The sequence below is a fragment of the Haliotis cracherodii genome, unplaced genomic scaffold, assembly GCF_022045235.1.
Source record: "Haliotis cracherodii isolate W230 unplaced genomic scaffold, xgHalCrac1.p SCAF_3, whole genome shotgun sequence".
In the NCBI taxonomy this organism is placed as follows: Eukaryota; Metazoa; Mollusca; class Gastropoda; order Lepetellida; family Haliotidae; genus Haliotis; species Haliotis cracherodii.
The window spans coordinates 29,690,198-29,712,333 of NW_027266286.1; the positions used below are offsets into that span (position 1 = coordinate 29,690,198).

The 22,136-nt window shown below is 41.0% G+C and overlaps 2 protein-coding genes across 2 annotated transcripts; one reads left to right on the forward strand and one right to left on the reverse strand.

Moving 5' to 3' along the window:
• The first annotated feature begins 2,160 nt into the window (after window positions 1-2,160).
• LOC139475344 (ATP synthase subunit b, mitochondrial-like) lies at window positions 2,161-9,309 on the forward strand. Its single transcript, XM_071258570.1, has 9 exons — window positions 2,161-2,177; window positions 2,506-2,618; window positions 4,032-4,068; window positions 4,683-4,894; window positions 5,355-5,518; window positions 6,532-6,660; window positions 7,238-7,315; window positions 7,876-7,977; window positions 9,093-9,309. The coding sequence occupies exons 1-9, from the start codon at window positions 2,161-2,163 to the stop codon at window positions 9,147-9,149; spliced, it is 909 nt and encodes a 302-aa protein (XP_071114671.1). The 3' UTR covers window positions 9,150-9,309.
• Window positions 9,310-12,421: 3,112 nt separating this feature from the next.
• On the reverse strand, window positions 12,422-20,670 carry LOC139474661 (sorbitol dehydrogenase-like). The gene is made up of 10 exons (XM_071257755.1): window positions 20,595-20,670; window positions 19,056-19,115; window positions 18,583-18,616; window positions 17,602-17,766; window positions 16,509-16,668; window positions 15,918-16,036; window positions 15,085-15,150; window positions 14,624-14,799; window positions 13,556-13,677; window positions 12,422-12,660 (listed from the first exon to the last, which is right to left on the reverse strand). Exons 2-10 carry the CDS (start codon window positions 19,107-19,109, stop codon window positions 12,507-12,509), a joined length of 1,050 nt encoding a protein of 349 aa, XP_071113856.1. The 5' UTR covers window positions 19,110-19,115; window positions 20,595-20,670; the 3' UTR covers window positions 12,422-12,506.
• Between the last annotated feature and the right edge of the window lie 1,466 nt (window positions 20,671-22,136).

A 22,136-nucleotide genomic window follows, 5' to 3' on the forward strand; every position in this document is an offset into this window, starting at 1 on the left:
TTACAAGAAAGGGTTCAAAAGTCAAGAAATTTACGGGCCTGTTCTAAAGTCAAGAAAAGTCCGGCCTGTTCTAAAGTCCAGAAATTTAAGGGCCTGTTCTAAAGTCAAGAATTTTAAGGGCCTTTGTCCCTTATTAGGATATTCATAACTGCTGCCTAACATTATTAGGGTCGTCAGATAAACAAAGGAGGTTTAAATCATACTTGTTCAAGACTTTAACCTTTTAGCCTGCTGAATTGTTTTCATACTTCTTATCCCTGCCTGCTGAATTAATATAAGCATAAGGCGCTGTAAAGAGGATAGTTGATTTCAAACAGTCGAGGCTTCATTAAACATGGGACGAATGAACCAATATTTCGCAGATGTATTTCTGATTGAAAAATACACATTATAATAAAAAATATTCTGATATCATCAAACATCCAGAGGTTAAGACCAAAGCTAACATAACATTTGTATGTTTTCTCAAACTTACCTGTATTACATGATTGCATGTGGAATACGTTTCATGTTAGGAACCTGTTTAAATCAATGATGTAACGACCAAGATTGTAGTGTGTGTGTGTGTGTGTGTGTGTGTGTGTGTGTGTGTGTGTGTGTGTGTGTGTGTGTGTGTGTGTGTGTGTGTGTGTGTGTGTGTGTGTTTGTGTGTGTGTCTGTGTGTGTGTCTGTGTCTGTGTGTGTGTGTGTGTGTGTGTGTGTGTGTCCGTCCCCAGGCAGATGCTCTATCACTAGGCCACAGAGGCGGTCGCCTTCTGGGGAAATAGATATTGCAAGTTTTGTTTCGGGGTGTCCTTATGCTATATGCTATGTTTTTGACATTAGATGCATGGCTAGTCACACACTCAGTCAAATGGGTCCGACATTAGCACTAAGAGCTTTAAGAACCCATTAAATGTGCAAAATTCAAGATTTGAAAAGTTGTTGGGTTTTTATATTTATTAGTTTTGATTTTTGACATGGAAAAATATTTTTTTAATATGATAATTCATGAGGTTCTCTCTCCTTTCATATCATAACCTTGTTCACTTCAATAAGCCAAGACATGTTTTCCACAATCAGCTATTATTTATTGTTGTGTCTTCAAATGTGAAGCAACAGAATTCAGTTGCAACAAGATATTTTTTAAGGGAGTCATTTGCCTACCTCTGAATTTTAGACAGTAGACAAATTGAAATTTTGGTCAAATTGGCGACCGTTTTAGTCGCATCTTTGAGGCCTGGTGAGCATGGGTTAGTGCAGACAAACAAAGGACTGTCATCAAGCAAATCTGGGCTCGACAATGGAGAAACTAATTATGTTTATCTTATGTCCCTAAGATATTTTGATTAATCTCTATGTTAGGAGTGAGAAAACAGTTGCTATTGCTGTTAGAAGTTTATGGCAAGTCCATGAAATGTTTATTTTTCACACTTTTCATTCCACAGTTCATCATGTCCATGGAGTTTCAATTTAATCAGATGATGAAAGATCAAAACAGAATTGTTATGGTGGGGTAGTATAATGAATTTTTTTTTAACACTGTTACATTTCATGCCAAAAGTTGTCTGCCGATGGAACGAACACTGCAGCTGGTATAGAGGAGTTACCTCCCTTCTAAATTGCTGCCTTGAGAAGGTGGACTTTTGCTTAAACATAAATTAATTTACTAACGTATTCTTAATGTGAGGCCAGACAAATAGATTTTGCTGTTTCACAACCTAGCAACTCCTCAGTGTTGGAAAAGTGTTTTAAAAAATCATATTCTTTGTCACAGACACTTAAAAATACTCTGCCTTGCTAAAAATATATGCACTAGGTCCATGCAATGTCTTACCATATTTCCTCGATTAACAGCCAAGGTACACGGTATCTGAAAACAATAAACACTGGATCTCAATTAAATGCATGGTAGTTTATCTGCGTGTAACACATTGTCCCTGCTAAACAGAAGCATCTTTGAGATTTTTTCACATTTGAAACTGAAGATGGGTCTGAAAGAATCTTTAGTTGAAAATTGATAATTATAAATGCTGGGCCTTGAATATTTGTCGGGGGTAAAGAGTGTCTGAAAATAATATACATCCAGGTGTTTAACAGTGGTTTTACGGTATCATGCCTTTACAAAAAAGTAAATATTATTTTGTTCATGATCATGAAACATTTCACAGACTAACGGTAATGTTTATTGACAGTCGGTAATGTTATAGCTATGGGTCAGAAAATAGTAACTGATTTTGCAAACATATAATACAGGATTATTGAAGATATTGAAGGCTTTATTCAATGAATTAGACCTAGTATCATACGTACTGAGTTCTCTCTCTCTCTCTCTCGCCTTATAAACACCTTTCGGATATATAAACTTTATTTATTCACTATGCGAATATATATCATATATGATTTTTTCAACAACCTACGTAATTGAAAATTATGACAAATTCAAACGTTGCCATTTGTTCTGGTCGAACTCTTCTGCTGAGTCAGCTGTTGCACCGGGCTGAATAAATGGTAAACGAATGTTAGTTACGTTGCGGTTGCCTCCCTTGGAATGATCATCCGGGCCTCTGCCCTCCATGTTGCACGAAGGACAACACAAGTCAAAGTAGAGATGTTGTCCTCACTTGCGGTTAGATCGGGTAATTAAGAGATTCCAAGTCATATTTTTGCACATATTCACTGCATACACTTACGGTAGATAGTTCTCAGGTTACATGGATGTTAATTATTAACATTAACAGTAATTTCAGAAGTATGGAGAAACCGGCATGGACGGTTTGCCAGCACGAAATGCAAAATGAGCAAAATCTACTAGTAAACTGTCAGCAATAGGCAGTTGTAGGCATGTCGTTTTGTCATTCAAAAGTAATATACCAACTGGATATGGAATTTAATGTTTGTAGGGATAGTTTTGACCAATGACATCTGAATGACACATAGGCCTAACGTGCCTAGGTCAAACTAACATTTCTAAATGAGACCATATAGATACTCAAATGGTAACACTTCCTCCCGTATCCCACCTCAAATATATATAGGAACATGCTGTGTGTAATTATATAATTTACAGGATGGATACGTGCAGAAGTCTTTCCACAATATCTCCTGAAAGTGCATGATTATTATTCATGGGTTGCCAATTTTGCTGGCACCGACAAAACACTACCCTGTTGTGTCACCCACAGGGCTATGTAGATATGATGTAACTAAGTAATATACTCCATGCCAACAATGTCACTGACATGGCCTCTATTCTAATCATGCTATCATAACTATTAACAAAACAAGATTTTATTAGTACCCATTCAAATGCTGCAGGAGAAACCTCCAGGACCACGCTTCATTCAACAATTTCATGAGCAGTCCCAGCTCAACTGAAATTTGCTGGACGTGTCACTACTTGTCAGAAACCTTTGATTGTGGGTTCAAATCCCAGTTTGCCTCAATTATGTTTCGAGGTCTGTCAGCACTATACCCTTTCTGACCCGTGAAGATCTTGGGTAGAATAGGTCTTCAGCAACCCGTGCCTTCCGTAAAAGGCGACTATGCTTATCGTAAGAGGCGACTAACGGGATCGGGTGGTCAGACTCACTGACTTTGTTGATGCATGTCTTTGTATCTCAATCATGTCAATTGCGTGGATCGATGCTCATGATACCAATCACTGGATTGTCTGGTCCAAAGTCAATTATTTACAGACCACCGTCATATATCTGGAATATTGCTGAGTGTGGCGTTAAACAACAAACAAAAACAAAACATACCGGTGCTCGTGGGTTCACTAAAGTGATAAATGTCTGAGACCTGCATCACTTTGGGCTTTCCTCCCACATTAAAATGACACGCCGTGATATAACTGGAATACTGTTTAAAGCAGCATTAAAGTTAAACCCAACTCACTCTCACTAACTCAGCTCAACTGATCATGCTGACGTCAGCCCTCCATTACACAGCTATACCTTCCACTTTCAGTTTTAACACTGTTGTGTAAGGTCAGTCAATGGGGAGTCATGTTTTATATATTTCTAATGATTATCAATTTTCTTTTTCAGGTGCCTTCAGCACCATTGTCAGAATTCAAGCACCCAGGTAATATAACTGACATAGGTCATTAACCATGCTGACAAAGTAGAATATTATTTTGGAAAGTGCAATAAAAATTATCGGGATGATAATTGATAGCCCTCAGAAACGTTTTACTTGTCAGTATACATCTGACATTATCTTACAGATTGGCATGATGTACACATTGGTTTGCTTTGTTTTCTAACTTTGTGTCTTTAGCCTATTATCTATGATTGTCCATGAATGTAAGTCATCATATGTACGGCTAGGCTTTATCATGTTTGTTACAACCTAAACATAATCATCAACTGATCATAGAGAAATTGCAAACTGTATGATATATGAACCACTGAACATGTTGTACATGTATGAAGAAACTGTCAGAGCCTCTGAAGGAAGTCCAGGCTCTGGTATAATCAAGTCTTGCGTCACATTATGTGTTTTATCAAATCAATAACATGATGAAAGCTCAGTTTGATTATTTGGCCATGTCAGTCATCATTTTAACCAAGACATCTTTTTCAGACTTGTATTATATTTTCATCATGCTGCAACAGTTAGGTAAAAGGTAATTGAGTTGGAGGAGGAGGAGGTAAATCTATTATTTGTCTGACTATAGATTAACCCTTTGTTTTCAGAACACTGGCAGCTGGTGTACAGAGCAGACAGCAGAGCAGCACCACCAAACAGATTGAGAACTGGGACAAAGCTAATGAAATTTTCTATGGGCCAGAGCGAGACAAGACCAATTTCCCCCACCCAGTCCAGCAAGAGTTCAGTTCCAAGGTCAGGTTAGGCTTTATCCCAGAAGGATTTTTCCAGTTCTTCTACCCCAAGACTGGAGTCACAGGTAACTGCTATAGTGTGTTTACTGATCCCAATATTGAATATATTTTAATATTCCCAATATTTTTTCACTCATCTATTCATGACATCATTGGGTATTTCCCCAAATTAGTGAACATTTTTAAGATTTAAAAAGATTTTTAAAAAATGTTATAATGTTTTAGACGTTTGTAACTGTTCTAAATATATAGGCTTACCTCTGAAAGTATATAAGGTCGTAATTGTGTTTCGGAAATTAGCTCCTTTGTACACATGCTGAACATGCTGAAAAAGCTTCATTGGGTATTTACGCAAGCTGTTTTTATACATTTGAGTTTTTCATTTAATGTATGAGTTTCTGTGCGCAAGTTAATTGAAAGTAATTCATTTTTTGAATATTGGTGGAGGGGGTCTTTTATGCAAATACGCTGCTTATCTGTAGCTCTGACTGGAGTACTTGATTAGTAATACTGTCTCATTTGCAGGACCCTACCTTTTCGGGACTGGTTTGCTCGCCTACTTACTTTCAAAGGAAATCTGGGTTGTTGACCACAACTTTGCTGAGGTTCTTGGGTTCTGGGCAGCATTCTACATCCTCAACAGGAAACTGGGATCAAAACTTGGCAAATATATCGATGAGAGAAATGCGGTGGGTACTACTTTAGAGTGAAATACAGACCTGTTTACAATTAATACCTTCACCAGTGATAAACAAATGCTTGTACAAAACAGTGATTTACAAATGCTTTATTTGATCCACTATACACATTGCGATATAGCTGGAATACTGTTAAAAGCGGTGTTAAGCCCAACTCACTCACTGATCCACTTTATCGGACTGTTTTGTAAATGGGAAAGAATAGTAAAACCTTTGTCATCTTTTTGAAACTGTATATAAAACTTGTAAAACAAGGCTAAACAAGGACTGGTTGGCTCGGGGTCAGTATTCTGTCTGAGTGGGGTATTCATGTTAAAACTGCATGCTCAGTGGGCTAGCACTAGAAAATCAGCATTTGTTCAGACAACAAAGAGCCACACACACGCATGCCGCTCTTTAAGTGCAATAACCTTGGATGCGACGTTAAACCCCATTTCACATCACCTCTGTCAACTAACATTCGTTTCAACTTGTTCAATAACTAATTTGATCGTGGTTGCTGTAAATAACGGTGAGTTGATGCGATCTGCCGATCAGTTCACACACGATTTCTGAGAAATTAATGTAAACAATATTGAAAAATGAAATTTTGAATAAAATGAATAAAATAGATTACAAATAAAAGCCCAGATGTACAATGAACAGTTTGTATAACCAACAGGATTATTTTGACACTCTCGTAACATGATACACACCCCTTTGATGTTGGGTTCCGGACAATGAATGACAAAACACACATCGTTAAGCTTGGTCGCTGTCTGGAAAGTGGGAGTCAATAGTGTGTATTTTGCACTGTTGTTTATTGAAATTGACTGTCCCGATCTGGAAACAAGATTTCCGGATAAATGATGCATTAGTTTCGTTCATGTATATATAGTCCGTTAGGCAAGGTTTCTGGATAAGCAGAGTTTCACTGTATTAATATCATTACTAAAAGCAACATGACAGCATACCTCAATGGGATTTCTTCCGTTTGGATTGAAATGTTTGTGTAATATCCACAGGTAGCTGCTGAGGAACGTTTCGTCAAGCCCATCACAGAGGCAAAGAAGGTGTACGAAGATGTCATCACTGCCAGTGAGAAGACTATCTGGCAGGAAGAGGGACAAAAATACATCTTCCAGGCTAAAAGGGTAAGCTAAATATATAGCAATTTGTGCATGTTGATGGCAGTGATCCAGGTTATTCTGCAAATTTGAATAGTAACACCAGTTGTATTTCAGTAAATAGTCAGATCCTCCCATTTGATTTAACATGTTATTTTACTTACCGGTAATGCATAGTGTCTGCAATGGGGGATACATTTTCTAAGAAATTACTGAAGTTACATGAATGAAACTTTGCAAGCTTACAGAGTTATGTCCCTTCCTCTGTGCTTTTCAACTTAGTGCATAGTTTGTGCAATGGGGACAGGTTTCTCAGAAACAACTGAACATGCTGAAGTCACATGAATGAAAGTTTGCATGTTTATCAAAGAGATACTTGTCAAGACTGAGTTCGAAAGATGGTGCGATAAATTACTTTTATTACAGTTACGGACCTTGATTGATGTTATTTTAGTTAGTGCATAGTGTCTGCAATGGGGGATACGTATTCTCCGAAATTACTGTAGTTACATGAATGAAACTTTGCAAGCTTACCTAAGAGATACTTATCAAGCCTGAGTTCGAAAATTGGTGCCATAACTTCTTTATTTGTTTGATTTTTCAGGAGAATGTTGACCTCCAGCTTGAATCCATTTACAGACAGAGACTGAAGACAGTCTATGATGAGGTCAAGAAGAGACTGGTGAGTTTTCCCTACCAATTCAGTCTCACAGCTTACATTCCTGGGCACATACAGTTCCCAGTACTGGGGATCAGGTGATTACATATACAATTGACCCGTGAAGATTCCAGGGTAGAATAGGTCTTCAGCATCCCATACTTGTCGTAAAAGGCGTGGATCGATGCTCATGATATCAATCACTGGATTGTCTGGTCCAGACTCGATTATTTACAGACCGCTTTCATATAGCTGGAATATTGCTGAGTGTGGCGTTAAACAACAAACCAACAAACAACATGTACACTGTGTGACCATGGTGACTTGACTGATGCTGTGTTTTCTTGCCACTCAGCGTGGATTGTTGCTTATGCAGTCAGCCACTGGTTTGACTGGCCCCCACGTTCTCTTACTCACTCATGGATGCTGGTGCAATGTGTAATTGTGTCGAGCTGTTTTACGATCCTGTCTTGATGTGAAGTAGATAAATGCATATGATTATGAATCCTACATAGACACCTGGTGGTTGTGTTGAATTCACTGTTTGGAGCAAATCAACAATAAATCCTTTTGTTTTGTTGTAGGACTACCAGCTCGAGCTGCAGTCGACCAAGAGGAGGTTTGAACAAGAGCACATGGTCCGCTGGATTGTAGATAGCGTCACAAAGAGTATCACACCTCAGCAGGTCAGTCCAGTTTGCCCTCTCAACATACTTCAAGGGGAGAATGAATATGTTGTGATTTAGGCTGATAATACCTTTATGAGCTTTGACATTATCTTTGACAAGTACCCGTGACTAATGTAGTGAACTTTGAGATCCCCTTCCTCCCCAAGGATTTTGTAAAGATGCTGTCATCAAATACAAGCTCCATTCACTGTACTAAAAGCAATAGTGACCAAAATACATGCAATGTAATGAATATACAGTGTTTGATGGTATGTGGATATTTTCTGTGATCAGTTATGAAAATCACATGGGTCTGAAGCAAATAACTGTTCGTTAACTCAGTCACTAGCCCTGTCTGAATTTGCTGTACAATGGTGTATCCCAGAAACCTATGATCGTGTGTACATGGTGTACAGATTCCAATTGGCCCTGATTATGTTTCTAGGTTTGTCAGCACCATACCTATGTGTGTGGATTTTCCCAAATTTGTGAACGTCTAAGACTTTCCTCCCACATCATCCTGACACACTTTGGCACAACTGAAATACTGTTCATATCAGCGTTAAACTCGACTCACTCACTGTTACCACCTGTGAAGATCAAGGTCACGATAGGTTTTCCGCAACTTCAGCTGGTGGTCAGTCTTGCTGACTTGGTTGATGCCTGTCATCGTATCCCAATTGCATGGATCAATGCTCATGTCAATCACTGGATTGTCTGGTCCAGGCTTGATTATTTACATTCCGTAGTCATATAGATGGAGGGTGGCACACAAACAAAAAACTGGCGGTTACCATGGTTACTGCATCCAGGGTGCCCATGTTCCGTTAAGTATAGAAGTACTTTGAGGAGCACTACCTGGGATGATCAGTTGTCAGTTTCACATTTACCTTAACATGGTGTATTGATGGTCATTCCACAGACCATAAAAGGCCTTGGTTGAATTATTTTTTTAAACTTTAAATATTTAGCTTCATGTTGCTCTAGTATTATTAGGTGGTGTTAACATTTGAGTGTATGGTATGTAACAGACTTGTAGTGTATATAAAAACAGTGGAATGTTATGTTTTGGAGAACAGATGGGCATGTGATCAGTTATTCTCTTGCTCATAAAACTGTTGTTTCTTCTGCAGGAGAAGGAGAGTATTTCCAAATGCATTGCTGATTTACGGGGACTGGCCAAGGCATAACCATCAGCTTCTGTTTAGTTTGAAGTGAATATTTTGTCAAGTTGACTGAAGCCATGTACAAACAACATTAACATTGCTCTGACTAGTTGTAAATTATAAAACAATACACTAGGAAATTGTTACCTTACCAAAAGTGAAAAAAATAAAACCTATTCATGTCTTATTTGTGTTCTGTTGCTTTTCCACCTGTCCAGTGTGAAAACAGGATTAATTGGAGTCCATTCATGCTTGCATTAATGCTGGAGCAGTCTTAGTTTTATTATGATAAAATATGAAGTCTGACAGTACCTAATGCAATTGGAAGAAAGATTAAGAAATTCGGAACCTCTGTCTTTTGTTCCAATTCTTTTCCAAGATGCTGTTTCACAGAAAAAAGATATACCTCGGATGTATTATTTTATTACCACATGTTGGAAACAGGGACAGTTTCTGTCTAGCATACTGTTAGTGAAGCCAAGTCCCTCGCTTGTTGAAATATAATGTTGATATACTTGTAAGAAGAGCCTGAAAATCATCAGTCTTGTAAGTCTGGCTGTGGAAGAAGAGATCATTTCGCTAAGGACTTCTAATTCTAATTCCATACAGCAATTATAAACCTGTGATCAAATGTTACATCCGAGATCTAATGCAAAAGAAGTGGGACACCCAAGTAGGTATCAATAAATTACACCTAATAAAACCAACTATCGGTTACATCTGTCAGTCCAGATTTGAAGAGGTCGTGTGGCCGCGATGTATTGAGGACTCCTTGATTTCACTAGGGTAAATGAAATATATCAGCTGCTTCTAGTCAAGAAGTCCTGCCCCTTAGACATGGAGAAGGGGATATTGTCAAGAGCATTTCTATCTTGAATGATCTGGTTACATAAGTTCACAATTCACTGTCTGTTTAATATACCCAGCATAATTTTTGTGGGGTCATGCAGATAATGATATTAAACATCGCATTTTCAACTTCCAAGAGTGTAGTTCAGTTGCAACTGGAATATACCATTATATACCCACATTGACTTACTTGTCATGTATGAGGGGTGTTCATTAAAGATTTCCCCTAAACCACTTAGGGTTATCATATTTGGTTGAAATTTCACTTGTGTAATGATACATGTATCTATGGGTTATGTCTGAATTTGCAGCACCAAACTAATAATCTTACCACTTTTACGGGTGTTATGATCGAGTAAGGTGTGACAATGGAGCCAGTAGAATACTGAGCAGTGATTAGGTTTTTATATTTGAAAGGTTGCACACCAAAAGAAACTTATGACGTTGTTAAACACTGGCATCGCCAGTTCAAGTGTGGTTGGACATCTGTGGAAACGGCTGCCATTCCTGGTTGCCCCCATTCAGCCATTGATGAGGACACTATCCATCATGTGGAGACCGCCATTTTGGCAGACCGATGTACAACTGTTCGCCAGTTAGCACAAGATGTCAAGATCAGTGTAGGGTCTGTGGAAAAAATCATCCATGACAATTTGAACATGCATAAGGTGTCTTCACGATGGATTCCCAGGTTGCTCACACCTATCCAAAAGCAGGAACAAGTCAATTGCTCAAAGGATCTTTTGGACATTTGCTATAAAAAACAGGCAAACTTTTTTGACAGACTTATCACACAGGATGAAACATGGGTCCATCACTATGATCCTGAGACTAAAGTTCAGTCGATGCAATGGAAGCATGTGGAGTCACCACCTCCAAAGAAGGCACGTGTCCAACCCTCTGCAGGCAAGGTCATGCTCACGGTGTTTTGGGACCAGCACGGAGTAGTGATGATGGACCACAATTATGGGAGCTTATTATGCTTCACTGCTGCAGAAATTGCGGGCGCTATCAAGCTTAAGAGGCGTGGCATGCTGACCAAGGGTGTCCGTCTCCTGCAAGACAATGCTCCGATACACAACTCTCATGTTGCCCAGACAGAAGCGCGGTCCTGTGGCTATGAAATCCTTCCACAGCCTCCTTACTCTCCTGACCTTGCACCATCTGACTTCCACCTCTTTCCAACCATGAAGTCATTTTTGAAGGGAAAACGTTTCACAGATGATGAAACACTGATTTCTGAAGTCAAGTCCTGGTTTGAGACGCAAAATGAGGGCTTTTACAAGCGAGGTCTCCATAGTTGCTTAAAACGAGGGGAGAAGTGTGTAACCCTTGGTGGTTCCTATGTGGAGAAAGACTAATACCTATGCCAAGTTTCATTCCACTAGGTCCATCAGAAGTGGGTCAGGGGAAATCTTTAATGAACACCCCTCGTATTGTACATGCAGTGGCTAAACCACACTGGCTTCCATCACCTTCAATCTTTTCATTGTTTTTAGTGGTCCATTTTCCAGTTGCATATTGTTAATCCCATTGTCAACATACTCAGACCTATTAACGCTTGTTGGCAAATGTTCATGTTTGACACCCGACATACCTTGGTGACCCTTCAATAATGACATAGTATATTTCACATTGCACCATCATCGGTGTAAAGTTATTTTTATGGATGCTTTAGGTATGTTCATGGGTAAAACTTTGCTAGAAATCTTGGAACAAAAAATATTTATTTGAAAAGCTTTATTTATGTCCCTAAATGCAAAAGGGTCACAGAATGTGGTGTTTCTGTTTCTGGAAACTCAAATAAGTGTACTTACTTTGCACAGAGGGTTTTGTGATGTCTTGAATATTTGAGTATGATGTGAATAGTACAGACAGATTCTTACTTAGTTAGAATTCAGTTATTGTCATGTATATCCTTAATGAATACCAATGTAACAAACTTGTGGATATTACACATATCATGTTCGTACAGGTAGCCATTAAATGCTCTTTTCATGACTTGGGTGTAGGCATTAACAAAACACAGCACTGTAATGTTTTCTCAATTAAATTGTACATTTTGCGAGAATCGTTTAATCAGGATATTGTTTGTGAACCATCTTTAACTGCCATTTAAACTAATTAAACAAAGACACGATGACATAAGATGCAATTTCTCACAATTCACCTTTATCATAACTTTCATCCAACAGAAAGTCTCCATACATGTACATAAACTATATACATTGTATTACAGTTCACAATCATCATAGATTACAAAAAGTTCCAGAACTACAGCTTCATCATTTTGCCTTTTACCATCTGCTGAATCCAAAATGGCAGACTTCTTGCATATGAGTATGAGGACTGATATGACAAACATTGAAACTGATACAAGCTAATGCTGATTAGCAGGAGTTAGTTGTATCCCCACTTTACTGTAAAGCATGATTATCGGAATTTCTATCTCCATTTGAACTCCTAAGTCAAGGGAGATAACCTGTAGCTACACATTTTTTTTTACAAAAGTACTCCTGGCACATTGATTGGTTATTGTCTTTCGCAGTTTATCATGACCTTGACCCCCACACCAGACTTGGCAGTGTTGAAGGCATCCATCGTCTCCTCCATCTGAAAGCGATGAGTGACCAGGGGCTTCACATTGATCTTGCCAGAGGATATCATCGCTATGGCGGCTGGCCATCTGGAACACATTAAATAATCATAGGACTTGATCTAATAGTACTGGACACTGGACATATCCATGATTATGATTTTGGTCTTCTAGGAGATGTTATTACCTTTGGCAAATCATATGGCTGAAACCCTGGTAGGTACGTACTGGTTATGATCTCTGATATAGACTGGGGCAGTGGGGTTGCCTTGTAGTTAAAGTGTTCGCCCTCTCACACTGAAGACCTGGGTTCATTTCCCCACATTGGCACGTGTGAAGTACCTTTGTACAAGTATCACTTGTCCCCAACTTGTATTTTTATAATTCAAATAAAACTGTTTTCTATAAATAAAAATCCAGTGGGGCAACTGCCCCACCCCCCGGCTGGCTACGGCACTGAAATCCATACTCACATACTCACTCATTCACTCTGATATAGCCGGGATCAAGATTTGATTATTTATTGATCTCCATGTGAGACAGGTTAGGATCTTGTGGAGGGGGGATGGGTAAGTTGGGGTGGGACTCAATATAACCAGAAACATTCACAAACTGGGCCAGAACTCATAAGTTAGGATGCACACAATGCCACATTGGAACACCACACGTGAACTGCCCCTACTAGAACCTCATATCTGTATTAAGCTGTCTGGGGTGTCACAAATTGCCTGCAAAGTTGTGTCACTTTGCTATCATGACCAACGATGTGAGCTTGCCACGACTGTTATCTTTGCATGTCATCACCATACAGGTTTTACCAAACAGGCTAACTTCACACATTAAGCAGATATCATGAAGACATAATTTAAAAGCAATATAAACTCTCTCACAAGTCAGAATTCTGCCTCACAACCGGGTGATTAGAAAACTAGGAAAGACATTCTGTGTTAATTGATACAAGCATGGCAATATTGCAGATACTGACGTGTTGACATATCTGAAGGATCCCTTGATGGCGATCTCCCGGGCCACAGTGTTGACGATTGGGATCTGGACGTGGGTGGGGCCATGGCCAACCACTACGAAGGTTCCGCCTGTCTTGGTGGTCTACAACACCGACAACACACCTCGTGAGTCACAACGTACGTCTCCGACGCACAATTACTTTTGAGATCTATAACGACGAAAAATGGATACCCAGAATTCTTCATTCCTCGAATATGCAGTGTATCATAGCTCCATTCTATAGAATGAAGATACACTGGATAAATAGAGAAGCAAATTCTTTGTGTGGCTTGTTCACACAAACGACTCAAAAATAGGCACTCAATGGGGTTGCCTAGGTGAAGCATTTATCCATCAAGTTTTCAACAAAAAGCTATACCGAAAAACGAATATGATTTACGTTCCAAGTGAATGGTCGTCGCCTTATGGTCAATATATTGCCAATCTCATTGAAATCAGATCTAAGTTCTCGTTTCTCGTGACCCGTAATGAGATGTCCTCAGATCTTTGTTTAGCGATAACGAGAACTAAGATCTGATTTTAATGAGATTAATATATAGCTGATGGGGCAACTACGCATATCGGGAACCAATGGCATGCACGCCAAGCCAGAGCTTGATCAACCAATCCCCATTTGGGTCGACTCTTACGACAAGTATTATTATAAGGAACTGATGACCCATTGTAAGCAGGATTCCCAAGAGGCGCCCAAGGAGCTGCTACAATACATTGGGCACTTATAATACGCCGTATCTAACTCAGGACCGGTGCTCATGATATAGTCGGAATCTTCAATGGAGTCTTCTGCCAGCAGAGATTTCTAATGATTATGGAAAGGGTTGTCGCTTTTATTTCAGGAACCCTTGTATAGTCTAGTATGTCAGCGTCATGCCCGTTCTCGAGGGTTCCACGAATTGAAGTTGCATGTCCAAGGGTCACTCAGGACTTCATCTCGCGCAAAGTGACACAACGTTATACAACTTAATCCTGTTCAAAGTGCCGTTAAACCCAACTCACTCACTCACTCTATATGTTCAGCCATAATTACCACTACTCCCAGCTCCACACAGAACTGGGCTCCGCTGGCCTCGATGGAGAAATCAGGGGCCCCTCCCAGCGCCTCGCGGACTTTGGCTGCTACCTCCTCCACGTCCTTGGTGTCGACGAGAACAGTGGATGTAGCACCCACCTTCCGGGCGAACTCCAGACGCTTCGGGTCAATGTCTGAAGGGTGCACAGAACATGCGTTGCTAGACTCGGAGAAGAAAACCTTCATACTGGTGAGCTACAAATACTTAAAGTGAAATGGCAGCCACAAATCTCAAGCCAAGCCTTCTCAGAATAGTGTTTACTGACATTTACCCGTCGTCCTAACTGCATGATATACATATCCTCTTTCACATTCACTGTTTATCTCCAATATGAATGTCTTGTTGAGGGAAGTTAGAGATGACGACAGCCATGTGACTATTATAAAGAGATGTGCATGTCCTGCCGCCGACCACGTACCTGTCATGCAGACCCCGGCAGCCCCCATGGCCTTGGCGCACAACATGGCGCACAGCCCAATAGGTCCTGAAACACAACCGTATCGGTCTAGTGTACTCAAACGTGCATTTGAATCAGAATGTTAATTCAGGAGGAGGATAGAATTTACTAGAAAGTTGAGTTGATAGAAACTAGACACAATAACGTTGTTTCATGCCACAGTCATTATTATTCCAAATATATCACGCTACCTTAGAAAAGGCGTTTCGGACCGGCTAGCAAATGGTCGATATCATGAGTACAATGGTAACAATGAGCCAGTTCACACAGTGTTGTCAATCATATCATCGTACCATTCAGCTCTTGTGACAAAAACATGAAATATTGGGAACATATTCTGCACCCAAAGTCCCAATCTTGGATTACCAAATGTATTCTATCTTCATTCTGTTGGGATGAATACTATAAATACCCATTCGCCACTGTAGCTTCATTTTGATCACGATTCGAACATCGCGATGAGAAAACTAGACCTGTAATCAAATTACTCTCACCAGTGAAAGAAATTCTATTCTAAGTTAGATAGTATATTGGAGTAATGGAGTAATGGAGGCAGTGACGTCACTTCTGAAAGGAAGCTGACCGTCCAGGGGGTATGAGGACGTGGGGGGAACAGCAGTCCGCGAAGCACTGGGAGGAGCCCCTTATTTCTCCATCGAGGCCAGGAGATATAGTGCACTGGATAATCAAGAAATATAATCCCCCAAAAGTCTCATGAATTGGAAAGCTACTCAGTAGATGAAAATAATAAACGATGCAGTAAATCTCAATACAACTCAACTGGTTTCACGCACCTGCCCCACAAACCATCACGCGCCCACCCAGCCTCACGCCGGCCCTTCTACACGCGTGCAGTCCTACAGACAGGGGCTCTATCATAGACCCTTCCTCGAAGCTCACGTTGTCCGGCAGTCTGGAATACACGTGAAAATCGGAGTTGTGTAAAACAATGTGATCTGTCATCCCTCAAAAGGTACCCGTCTAACTAGAACATGACGAACGAAACTTACACTGTGGTCAGCCATTCGAAGACCCATAGAACCACAGGCACACAGACCCATTTATAACGGATATAGATATGTCGAAAACGTAAATGTTGCGACGGGACATCGGGACACACGACCTTACAGCATGTCAGAATCTCAACTCAAACCAGCATCTCCAATTACATGCAGTTCAGATTTATGAAGAAGCAATGACAATATTGTCAAGAGTATCACGAGCAATTTTTCTAAGTGGATCCAGTCTCTCTCTCTCTCCCACAGGAACGGATAAGGGTATACCTAACCGCAGCTATTATAGGCCTTACAATCCCCAAGGGGACAGCAATGTTGCCCCCAATCACTGACAGTCTCTGTGTTGGTGTAAGTGTGTACTGTACTGACTTGAAGACGAAGTCGGCGGCGTGAGTGTGGTATCTGGCGAGGGCGCCACTGTCCGGCGGGGTTGCCAGGAAGAAGACGTCTGGACAGAGGTTGTAGCGGCCATCTTTGCACAGCTCACACTGACGACAGGGGACGCCGGGCTCGATGGCGACGCGGTCTCCTGCAGACAGATACATCGGAGTGAGTGAGTGAGTTGGGTTTAACGCCGCTTTTAACAGTATTCCAGTTATATCGCGGCGTGTCAGCTTAATGTGGGAGGAAAGCCCGAAGGGATGCAGGTCTCAGACGTTTAACACTTCGGTGAAACCCACGAGCACGGGTATGGAGCTGACAAACCTAGAAACATAATCGGGGCGAACCGGAATTCGAACCCACAATCATAGGTTTCTGGCGTGCCCAAGGGACGCATCTCTGCACAGCGAATCGCGGCGCCTTAGACGACTGGGCCACCCGTGCCCCCCAGATACATCGGACGTGATGGACGGTTGTGTACATGTGTATAAACAAACAAATGTGTGAGACTACCGCCAGTCAGCAACACCCTACCTCTATGACGGCGATCGGTGACTAGTCTAGCGTGCGTCATGAGGCACAAGCAACGATCCACGCCATCGTTGCACCATCACGCACATCCAGCAAGTCATACATTGTAACCATCCAATCCTCAGTCCTCTATTCAGTGTCATAACTTCAATTAACCCTGAATCGATTCCCTCTCCTATATGGGGGATTCAACAGATCTTGACGGACAGAGGTAACGGATGTGAGACCTGATTTGAATGTAATTGTCTGTTATACGGCAAGGGCGGATCCAGCATTTTAGAAAGGGAGGGGCCCAAAATATATCACAATCCAGTCACTAGATAATGTTATTGCCTACAACAATAGTTTGGTTTTTCAAAAAAAAAAGGGGGGGGGGGGAGGGGAGGGGAGGGGGGTAATGCCATCCTAACTTTTATTAGAATAATTCCTGAAACTTCATCAATATACATTAATAAAGATTCGTGTCTTCAAGGTGGTGAAGATTTGAATAGGGATTTGGGAGTGAGTGGTCTGACACTGGCATGTGAATGCTTGAGGGTGCCCCCCTTACCCTCCTTTAGATTGGTGACTCCCTCCCCAACGTTGCTGACCACACCCGCACACTCGTGGCCGAGAAGCATCGGGGCCTTGACCACGAAGTGACCAATAGCGCCACTGTGCCAGTAATGGACATCGGAACCGCATATCCCCACTGTCCGCATGGAGATCTGGACCTCTGGAACCAACAGAAAGGGGAAGTTAAATGAGTGAATACCTAAAGACTATTGACAAACAAAACCACAAGGCTCTGTAGCTCACCTGATTCTTTCCTGGATAGTTTAAACAATTGGTTTAAAGGACATAATATAAATGCCATAGATATGTAAAAATATAACTTTGGTTCGGTGAACTAAAGACTACTCACTCTACTGACGAAAACCACAATAATAACGAGTAATTGTGTCAAATAATCTATAATCCAAAAGCAGTGATACTATGAGTATTTTTTCGGTAATAAATACAGCACCTGATTGTTGTTGTATAGCTATAATTAATATAAGGAGACACACACTATGTACTGGTAATCTATTTCAAGTCCGCGGTGGCATCTATATCTCCGGAGAGCGAATTTCAATCATATCACTGCTTGTCAAAGATCAGTGGGACGATGATAATAGACGTTTCTCATTTTCATGAAACCAATACAGGAACAACTGGGGTGCTGACATACCAAGGTTCACAGTCGCGCCAAATCGGGAATTCAAATACAACGTATCCTTGCATGACTAAGGGACGTTACTCTGAACAGACAATTACTACGCTTTAGTTACTGGATCGCCTTGCGCCTAGATAGGAATGTCTTCTTAAGAAGCAATAATGTGGGTCAGGTAGACCAGTGGGTGACAGCATGAGTATCTGGTCACAAATTGTTATCACTCGGTCCTTATTCTGCTCTAGAGATAAGCATGGGGTGCTGTAGGGAACTATTCAGACCCAGAACCAAAAAAGGGGCGGCGGATCTATATGACCATAAGATACTGTTACAACTTACCTCCTTGTTTAGGCTCTGGAATAGGTCGGTCAACCTGTAATATACCGATAGGAATATCGGGATTAATGTAATACATATTCTGACATCATATAATTTATAATATATTGATTCAGAAATAAAAGATCATAAAACAATACATTTAACATCAAATAAAATGTGGAACTGGAATGTAAGAAAAATCTCAAAATACGATGAAGATTTTGTTTGCTTGGTGTTAAAACAATAGTGAGTGAATGAGTTTAAAGCCGCTTAAAACAATATTTCTGCTATTATCTTGCTGTGCGAGAAAAGCCCAAGTAATGTAGATCATGAAAGTCTACCACATTGGTGAAGCCCACGAGAGCGGGGATGGTGCTGACAAACCTAGAAACATAATCAGGGCTTCGGGAACGATAAGGGACGCAACTCTTCACAGCGAATTCTGAGCTTCAGCCAACTGGACCACCCATGCGTGGCAATGCTCATGTTCTTACCAGCCTGAGGTCTTGGACCTTGTACAGCACTGCCGATAGGTTGGTGTCTGTCATCGTGGCCTGTAGGGAGGGAACATCACATTAACATCAGATATACACATTACCAGTTTACAGGTTCTGGAGACTGGGTGGTTTGTACGCTCCTGAAAAGAGCAGTATTACGGCCGTCATATGACGGCGGACAGCTTGATACGGGAGGAAAGCCCGACGTGATGCAGGCCCTAGACGCTTATCATTCATGAACACTGGTTGGGGATATATAGGAAGATAAAAGTCATAATCCAGGCTAGTCCGGGATTCGAACCCATGATCATGATCCCTGCCCTATTTGTAATTGATTCGTGAAAAGTCCATTGGGACTTATGGGCAAGTGTGTGAGAATAGATCTTTTGGTTTAATGGTTCAATGTGAAATGGGTTCTGTACATGGGGTCTATTCATAAAAAACAAACATCAAGTATTTTTTTTAAGACGCCTTGAATTCCATTTATATTTATATTAGAAGTAGATATGTTATGTGGATGCACTTGATTCGTGGCTAGACGTTAAGTTCGACGTGCACAAGAACTCAAGGACGCACGAGCAAGTGTATATAAACAGATTCCCCATCCTTTTCTCTTTGTATATGAGAATATTTGTTCTTCAATACTTTCATTCATAATCAGCGAGCAGTAAAAGAAGCAGTAGAAGTCATATAACATAGATGTGTTAAACATGTCCACTTCGAAAATAATGAGTGGATGAATGTTGTTTGACGCCGCACCCAGCATGTTACATGCCGATTTATAAAAATTCAAAAGTACATATGTACTGAATAACTGGCATTATTGTACTTGTATACCTTGTCACACACGATCACATTGTATATATGTATTTCATAAACTAGGGGAAATCCTGTATTGAATACCACCACGATGACCTCGACATATTAACACAGATACGATAACAAGCTCTGAAGCGTGACCTTAATCTCGGCCTTGTTCGCATAACACATCCGGTATTTGTTACGTTATTTTGGTTTGCAGATATCAAAGACAAAACTCAGTGAATCTCAGCATTATTCCACGCCAAGTGTAAGCAACGCATTGTATGTTCAGCAATGGCGAGATCGCCAGTCCACACAAGCGTCTAAATAGTGATTTTACGACACTTCATTTTGAAGTTGAACAACTACTTGAATATTCTAATTTTGATTTGGCTCTGTTATTAAACAAATCTTGAAGGGAAGAATTCTGTAATTGTGAAAGCAGTAATATTGCAAATCCTGTGTTAATATCACGTCTATTCCTGCTTCACACAGAGTCAGTTGTGTGGGTCCTGACTGACTCGCGGAGAACGACCCTCCCCCTTTCCCAGGGCCATGTTATGTGTGTATATATGTACATGTATATAGGTTCATGCAAGCAGGGACAGACCAGTTGCCGCAACTAAAATGCAGTCGTTCCAGTGTTGCACGGTGTTAGTCAGACACATTTGTCACTGAATAGTACGTTTCTAAACGTCAAAACCACTTCAGAATGACAGTGGAAGATGTACTCACCGCTAGTGTCCGACTGAGTGTGTGCGTTTTGGCTGTCTGAAGATAGGATGCAAATATTAGAAGATAATCAGCCTGTACAAGGCCGCTAACAGTGACCCGACGAGGACAGATGATATCTTCTACTCAACGTGGACACTTGGCTTGACTATCACTGGTGAAAACAAGGGAGTCAAAGTGTGTATGGTGTATTATATACGGGACGTCTAATTCGACACATATCCACAGTGGTCGTTGTCAATTTGGTCGATAATATTCATCTTTCAGCCAATGTGTGTGCCTTTATGAGGTGGTTATAGTGTGTGTTCTTTCATGTTTCTTCGAGTGCGGTCGGGTAGCCTAGTGGTTAAAGCGTTCGCTCGTCACGCCGAAGACCAGGGTTCAATTCCCGACATGGGTACAATGTGTGAAGCTCATTACTGGTGTCCCCCGCGGCGTACTCACTCACTCACGTTTCTTTTTTATAGATGTGACTGATTGTTGAGGAAGGCCAAGTGTAGGTGAGATGAAATTGGGTTTAACGTGGCGTCCAAGAATATTGCACTTATATAGTGACGTGTGTGTGTGTGTGTGTGTGTGTGTGTGTGGCTGCTTGTACTAGTCCTGACTGATGCCGATTTATAGCGCTAGCTCACTGAGATACCATGCCGCAGTTTAACATGAATACCCCACTCAGACACAGTATACTGACTCTGAGCGGACCAGTCCTTGTTTTAGCCCCTTAATGACGAGCGCCAGACAGGGTAACAACAGGTACCATTTTTAACGTCTTTTGGTATGACGCAGCCGGGGATCAAACACCGGTCCTTCCGCTCTCCGGACGGACGCTCTACTAGACCACGGAGGCGGTCTCCCAAGTGAAGGAATATATGGCACGCAATTACACCATTATATCATTCAAGAACACCCAGTGAATTTTATTGAAAGCTAGTCAGCATTTTGGGGCAATACCATAGTGTTGAAGAAACTGGACAATGTTGTCATGTGGCGGAAAGTATGAGCAATTATGCACACGATCAGCACCATGAAACACAATCAGCAAGTCAAGCATTGGCGAGTGAGTGTGTTGGGGTCGACAAGGCTTTTAACAGTATTCCGGAGACTTTGGAGAAACCCACGAACATGGGTATGGTGTTGACAAACCTAGGAACATAATCGGGCGAACTGGGTGCCAAAGTAATGCAATTCTCCACAGAATATAGTGGTGCCTTAGACTGCACATCAAGCAATGGTGACTGAAGACCAGTTCTGCCCAGGAATCACCCATGTTTCTAAATTGGTGAGCCAGAGGATATAGTGATGCCTCTTCAACATACCTGGTCTGAAACCATTGGGTACAAGAAGCTCACAGTTCTCCGACACAGCAGACCCGTGAAGATCCTAGTTAGAACTGGTCTTCAGCAACCCATGCTTGTCAAACAAGACGACTAATTGGATCTGGTGGTCAGACTCACTGACTTGGTTGATGCAGGTCATCTCGTCCCAGTTACTCATGTCAGTCACTGGATTGTCTGGTCCAGATTCGACTATTTACAGAATATTGTT

What these genes read in the sequence shown, in the direction of transcription:
- LOC139475344 (XM_071258570.1), top strand. An exon ending in GTCAGAATTCAAGCACCCAG is followed by an intron (nt 4,069 to 4,682) that starts GTAATATAACTG and finishes CTTTGTTTTCAG; the next exon opens with AACACTGGCAGCTGGTGTAC. An exon ending in ATATCGATGAGAGAAATGCG is followed by an intron (nt 5,519 to 6,531) that starts GTGGGTACTACT and finishes TAATATCCACAG; the next exon opens with GTAGCTGCTGAGGAACGTTT.
- LOC139474661 (XM_071257755.1), bottom strand. Translation starts at nt 19,109, where the DNA reads ATGACAGACACCAACCTATCGGCAGTGCTGTACAAGGTCCAAGACCTC. An exon ending in TCCAGAGCCTAAACAAGGAG is followed by an intron (nt 17,767 to 18,582) that starts GTAAGTTGTAAC and finishes TGTTGGTTCCAG; the next exon opens with AGGTCCAGATCTCCATGCGG. An exon ending in TGCCGGGGTCTGCATGACAG is followed by an intron (nt 14,800 to 15,084) that starts GTACGTGGTCGG and finishes TGCACCCTTCAG; the next exon opens with ACATTGACCCGAAGCGTCTG.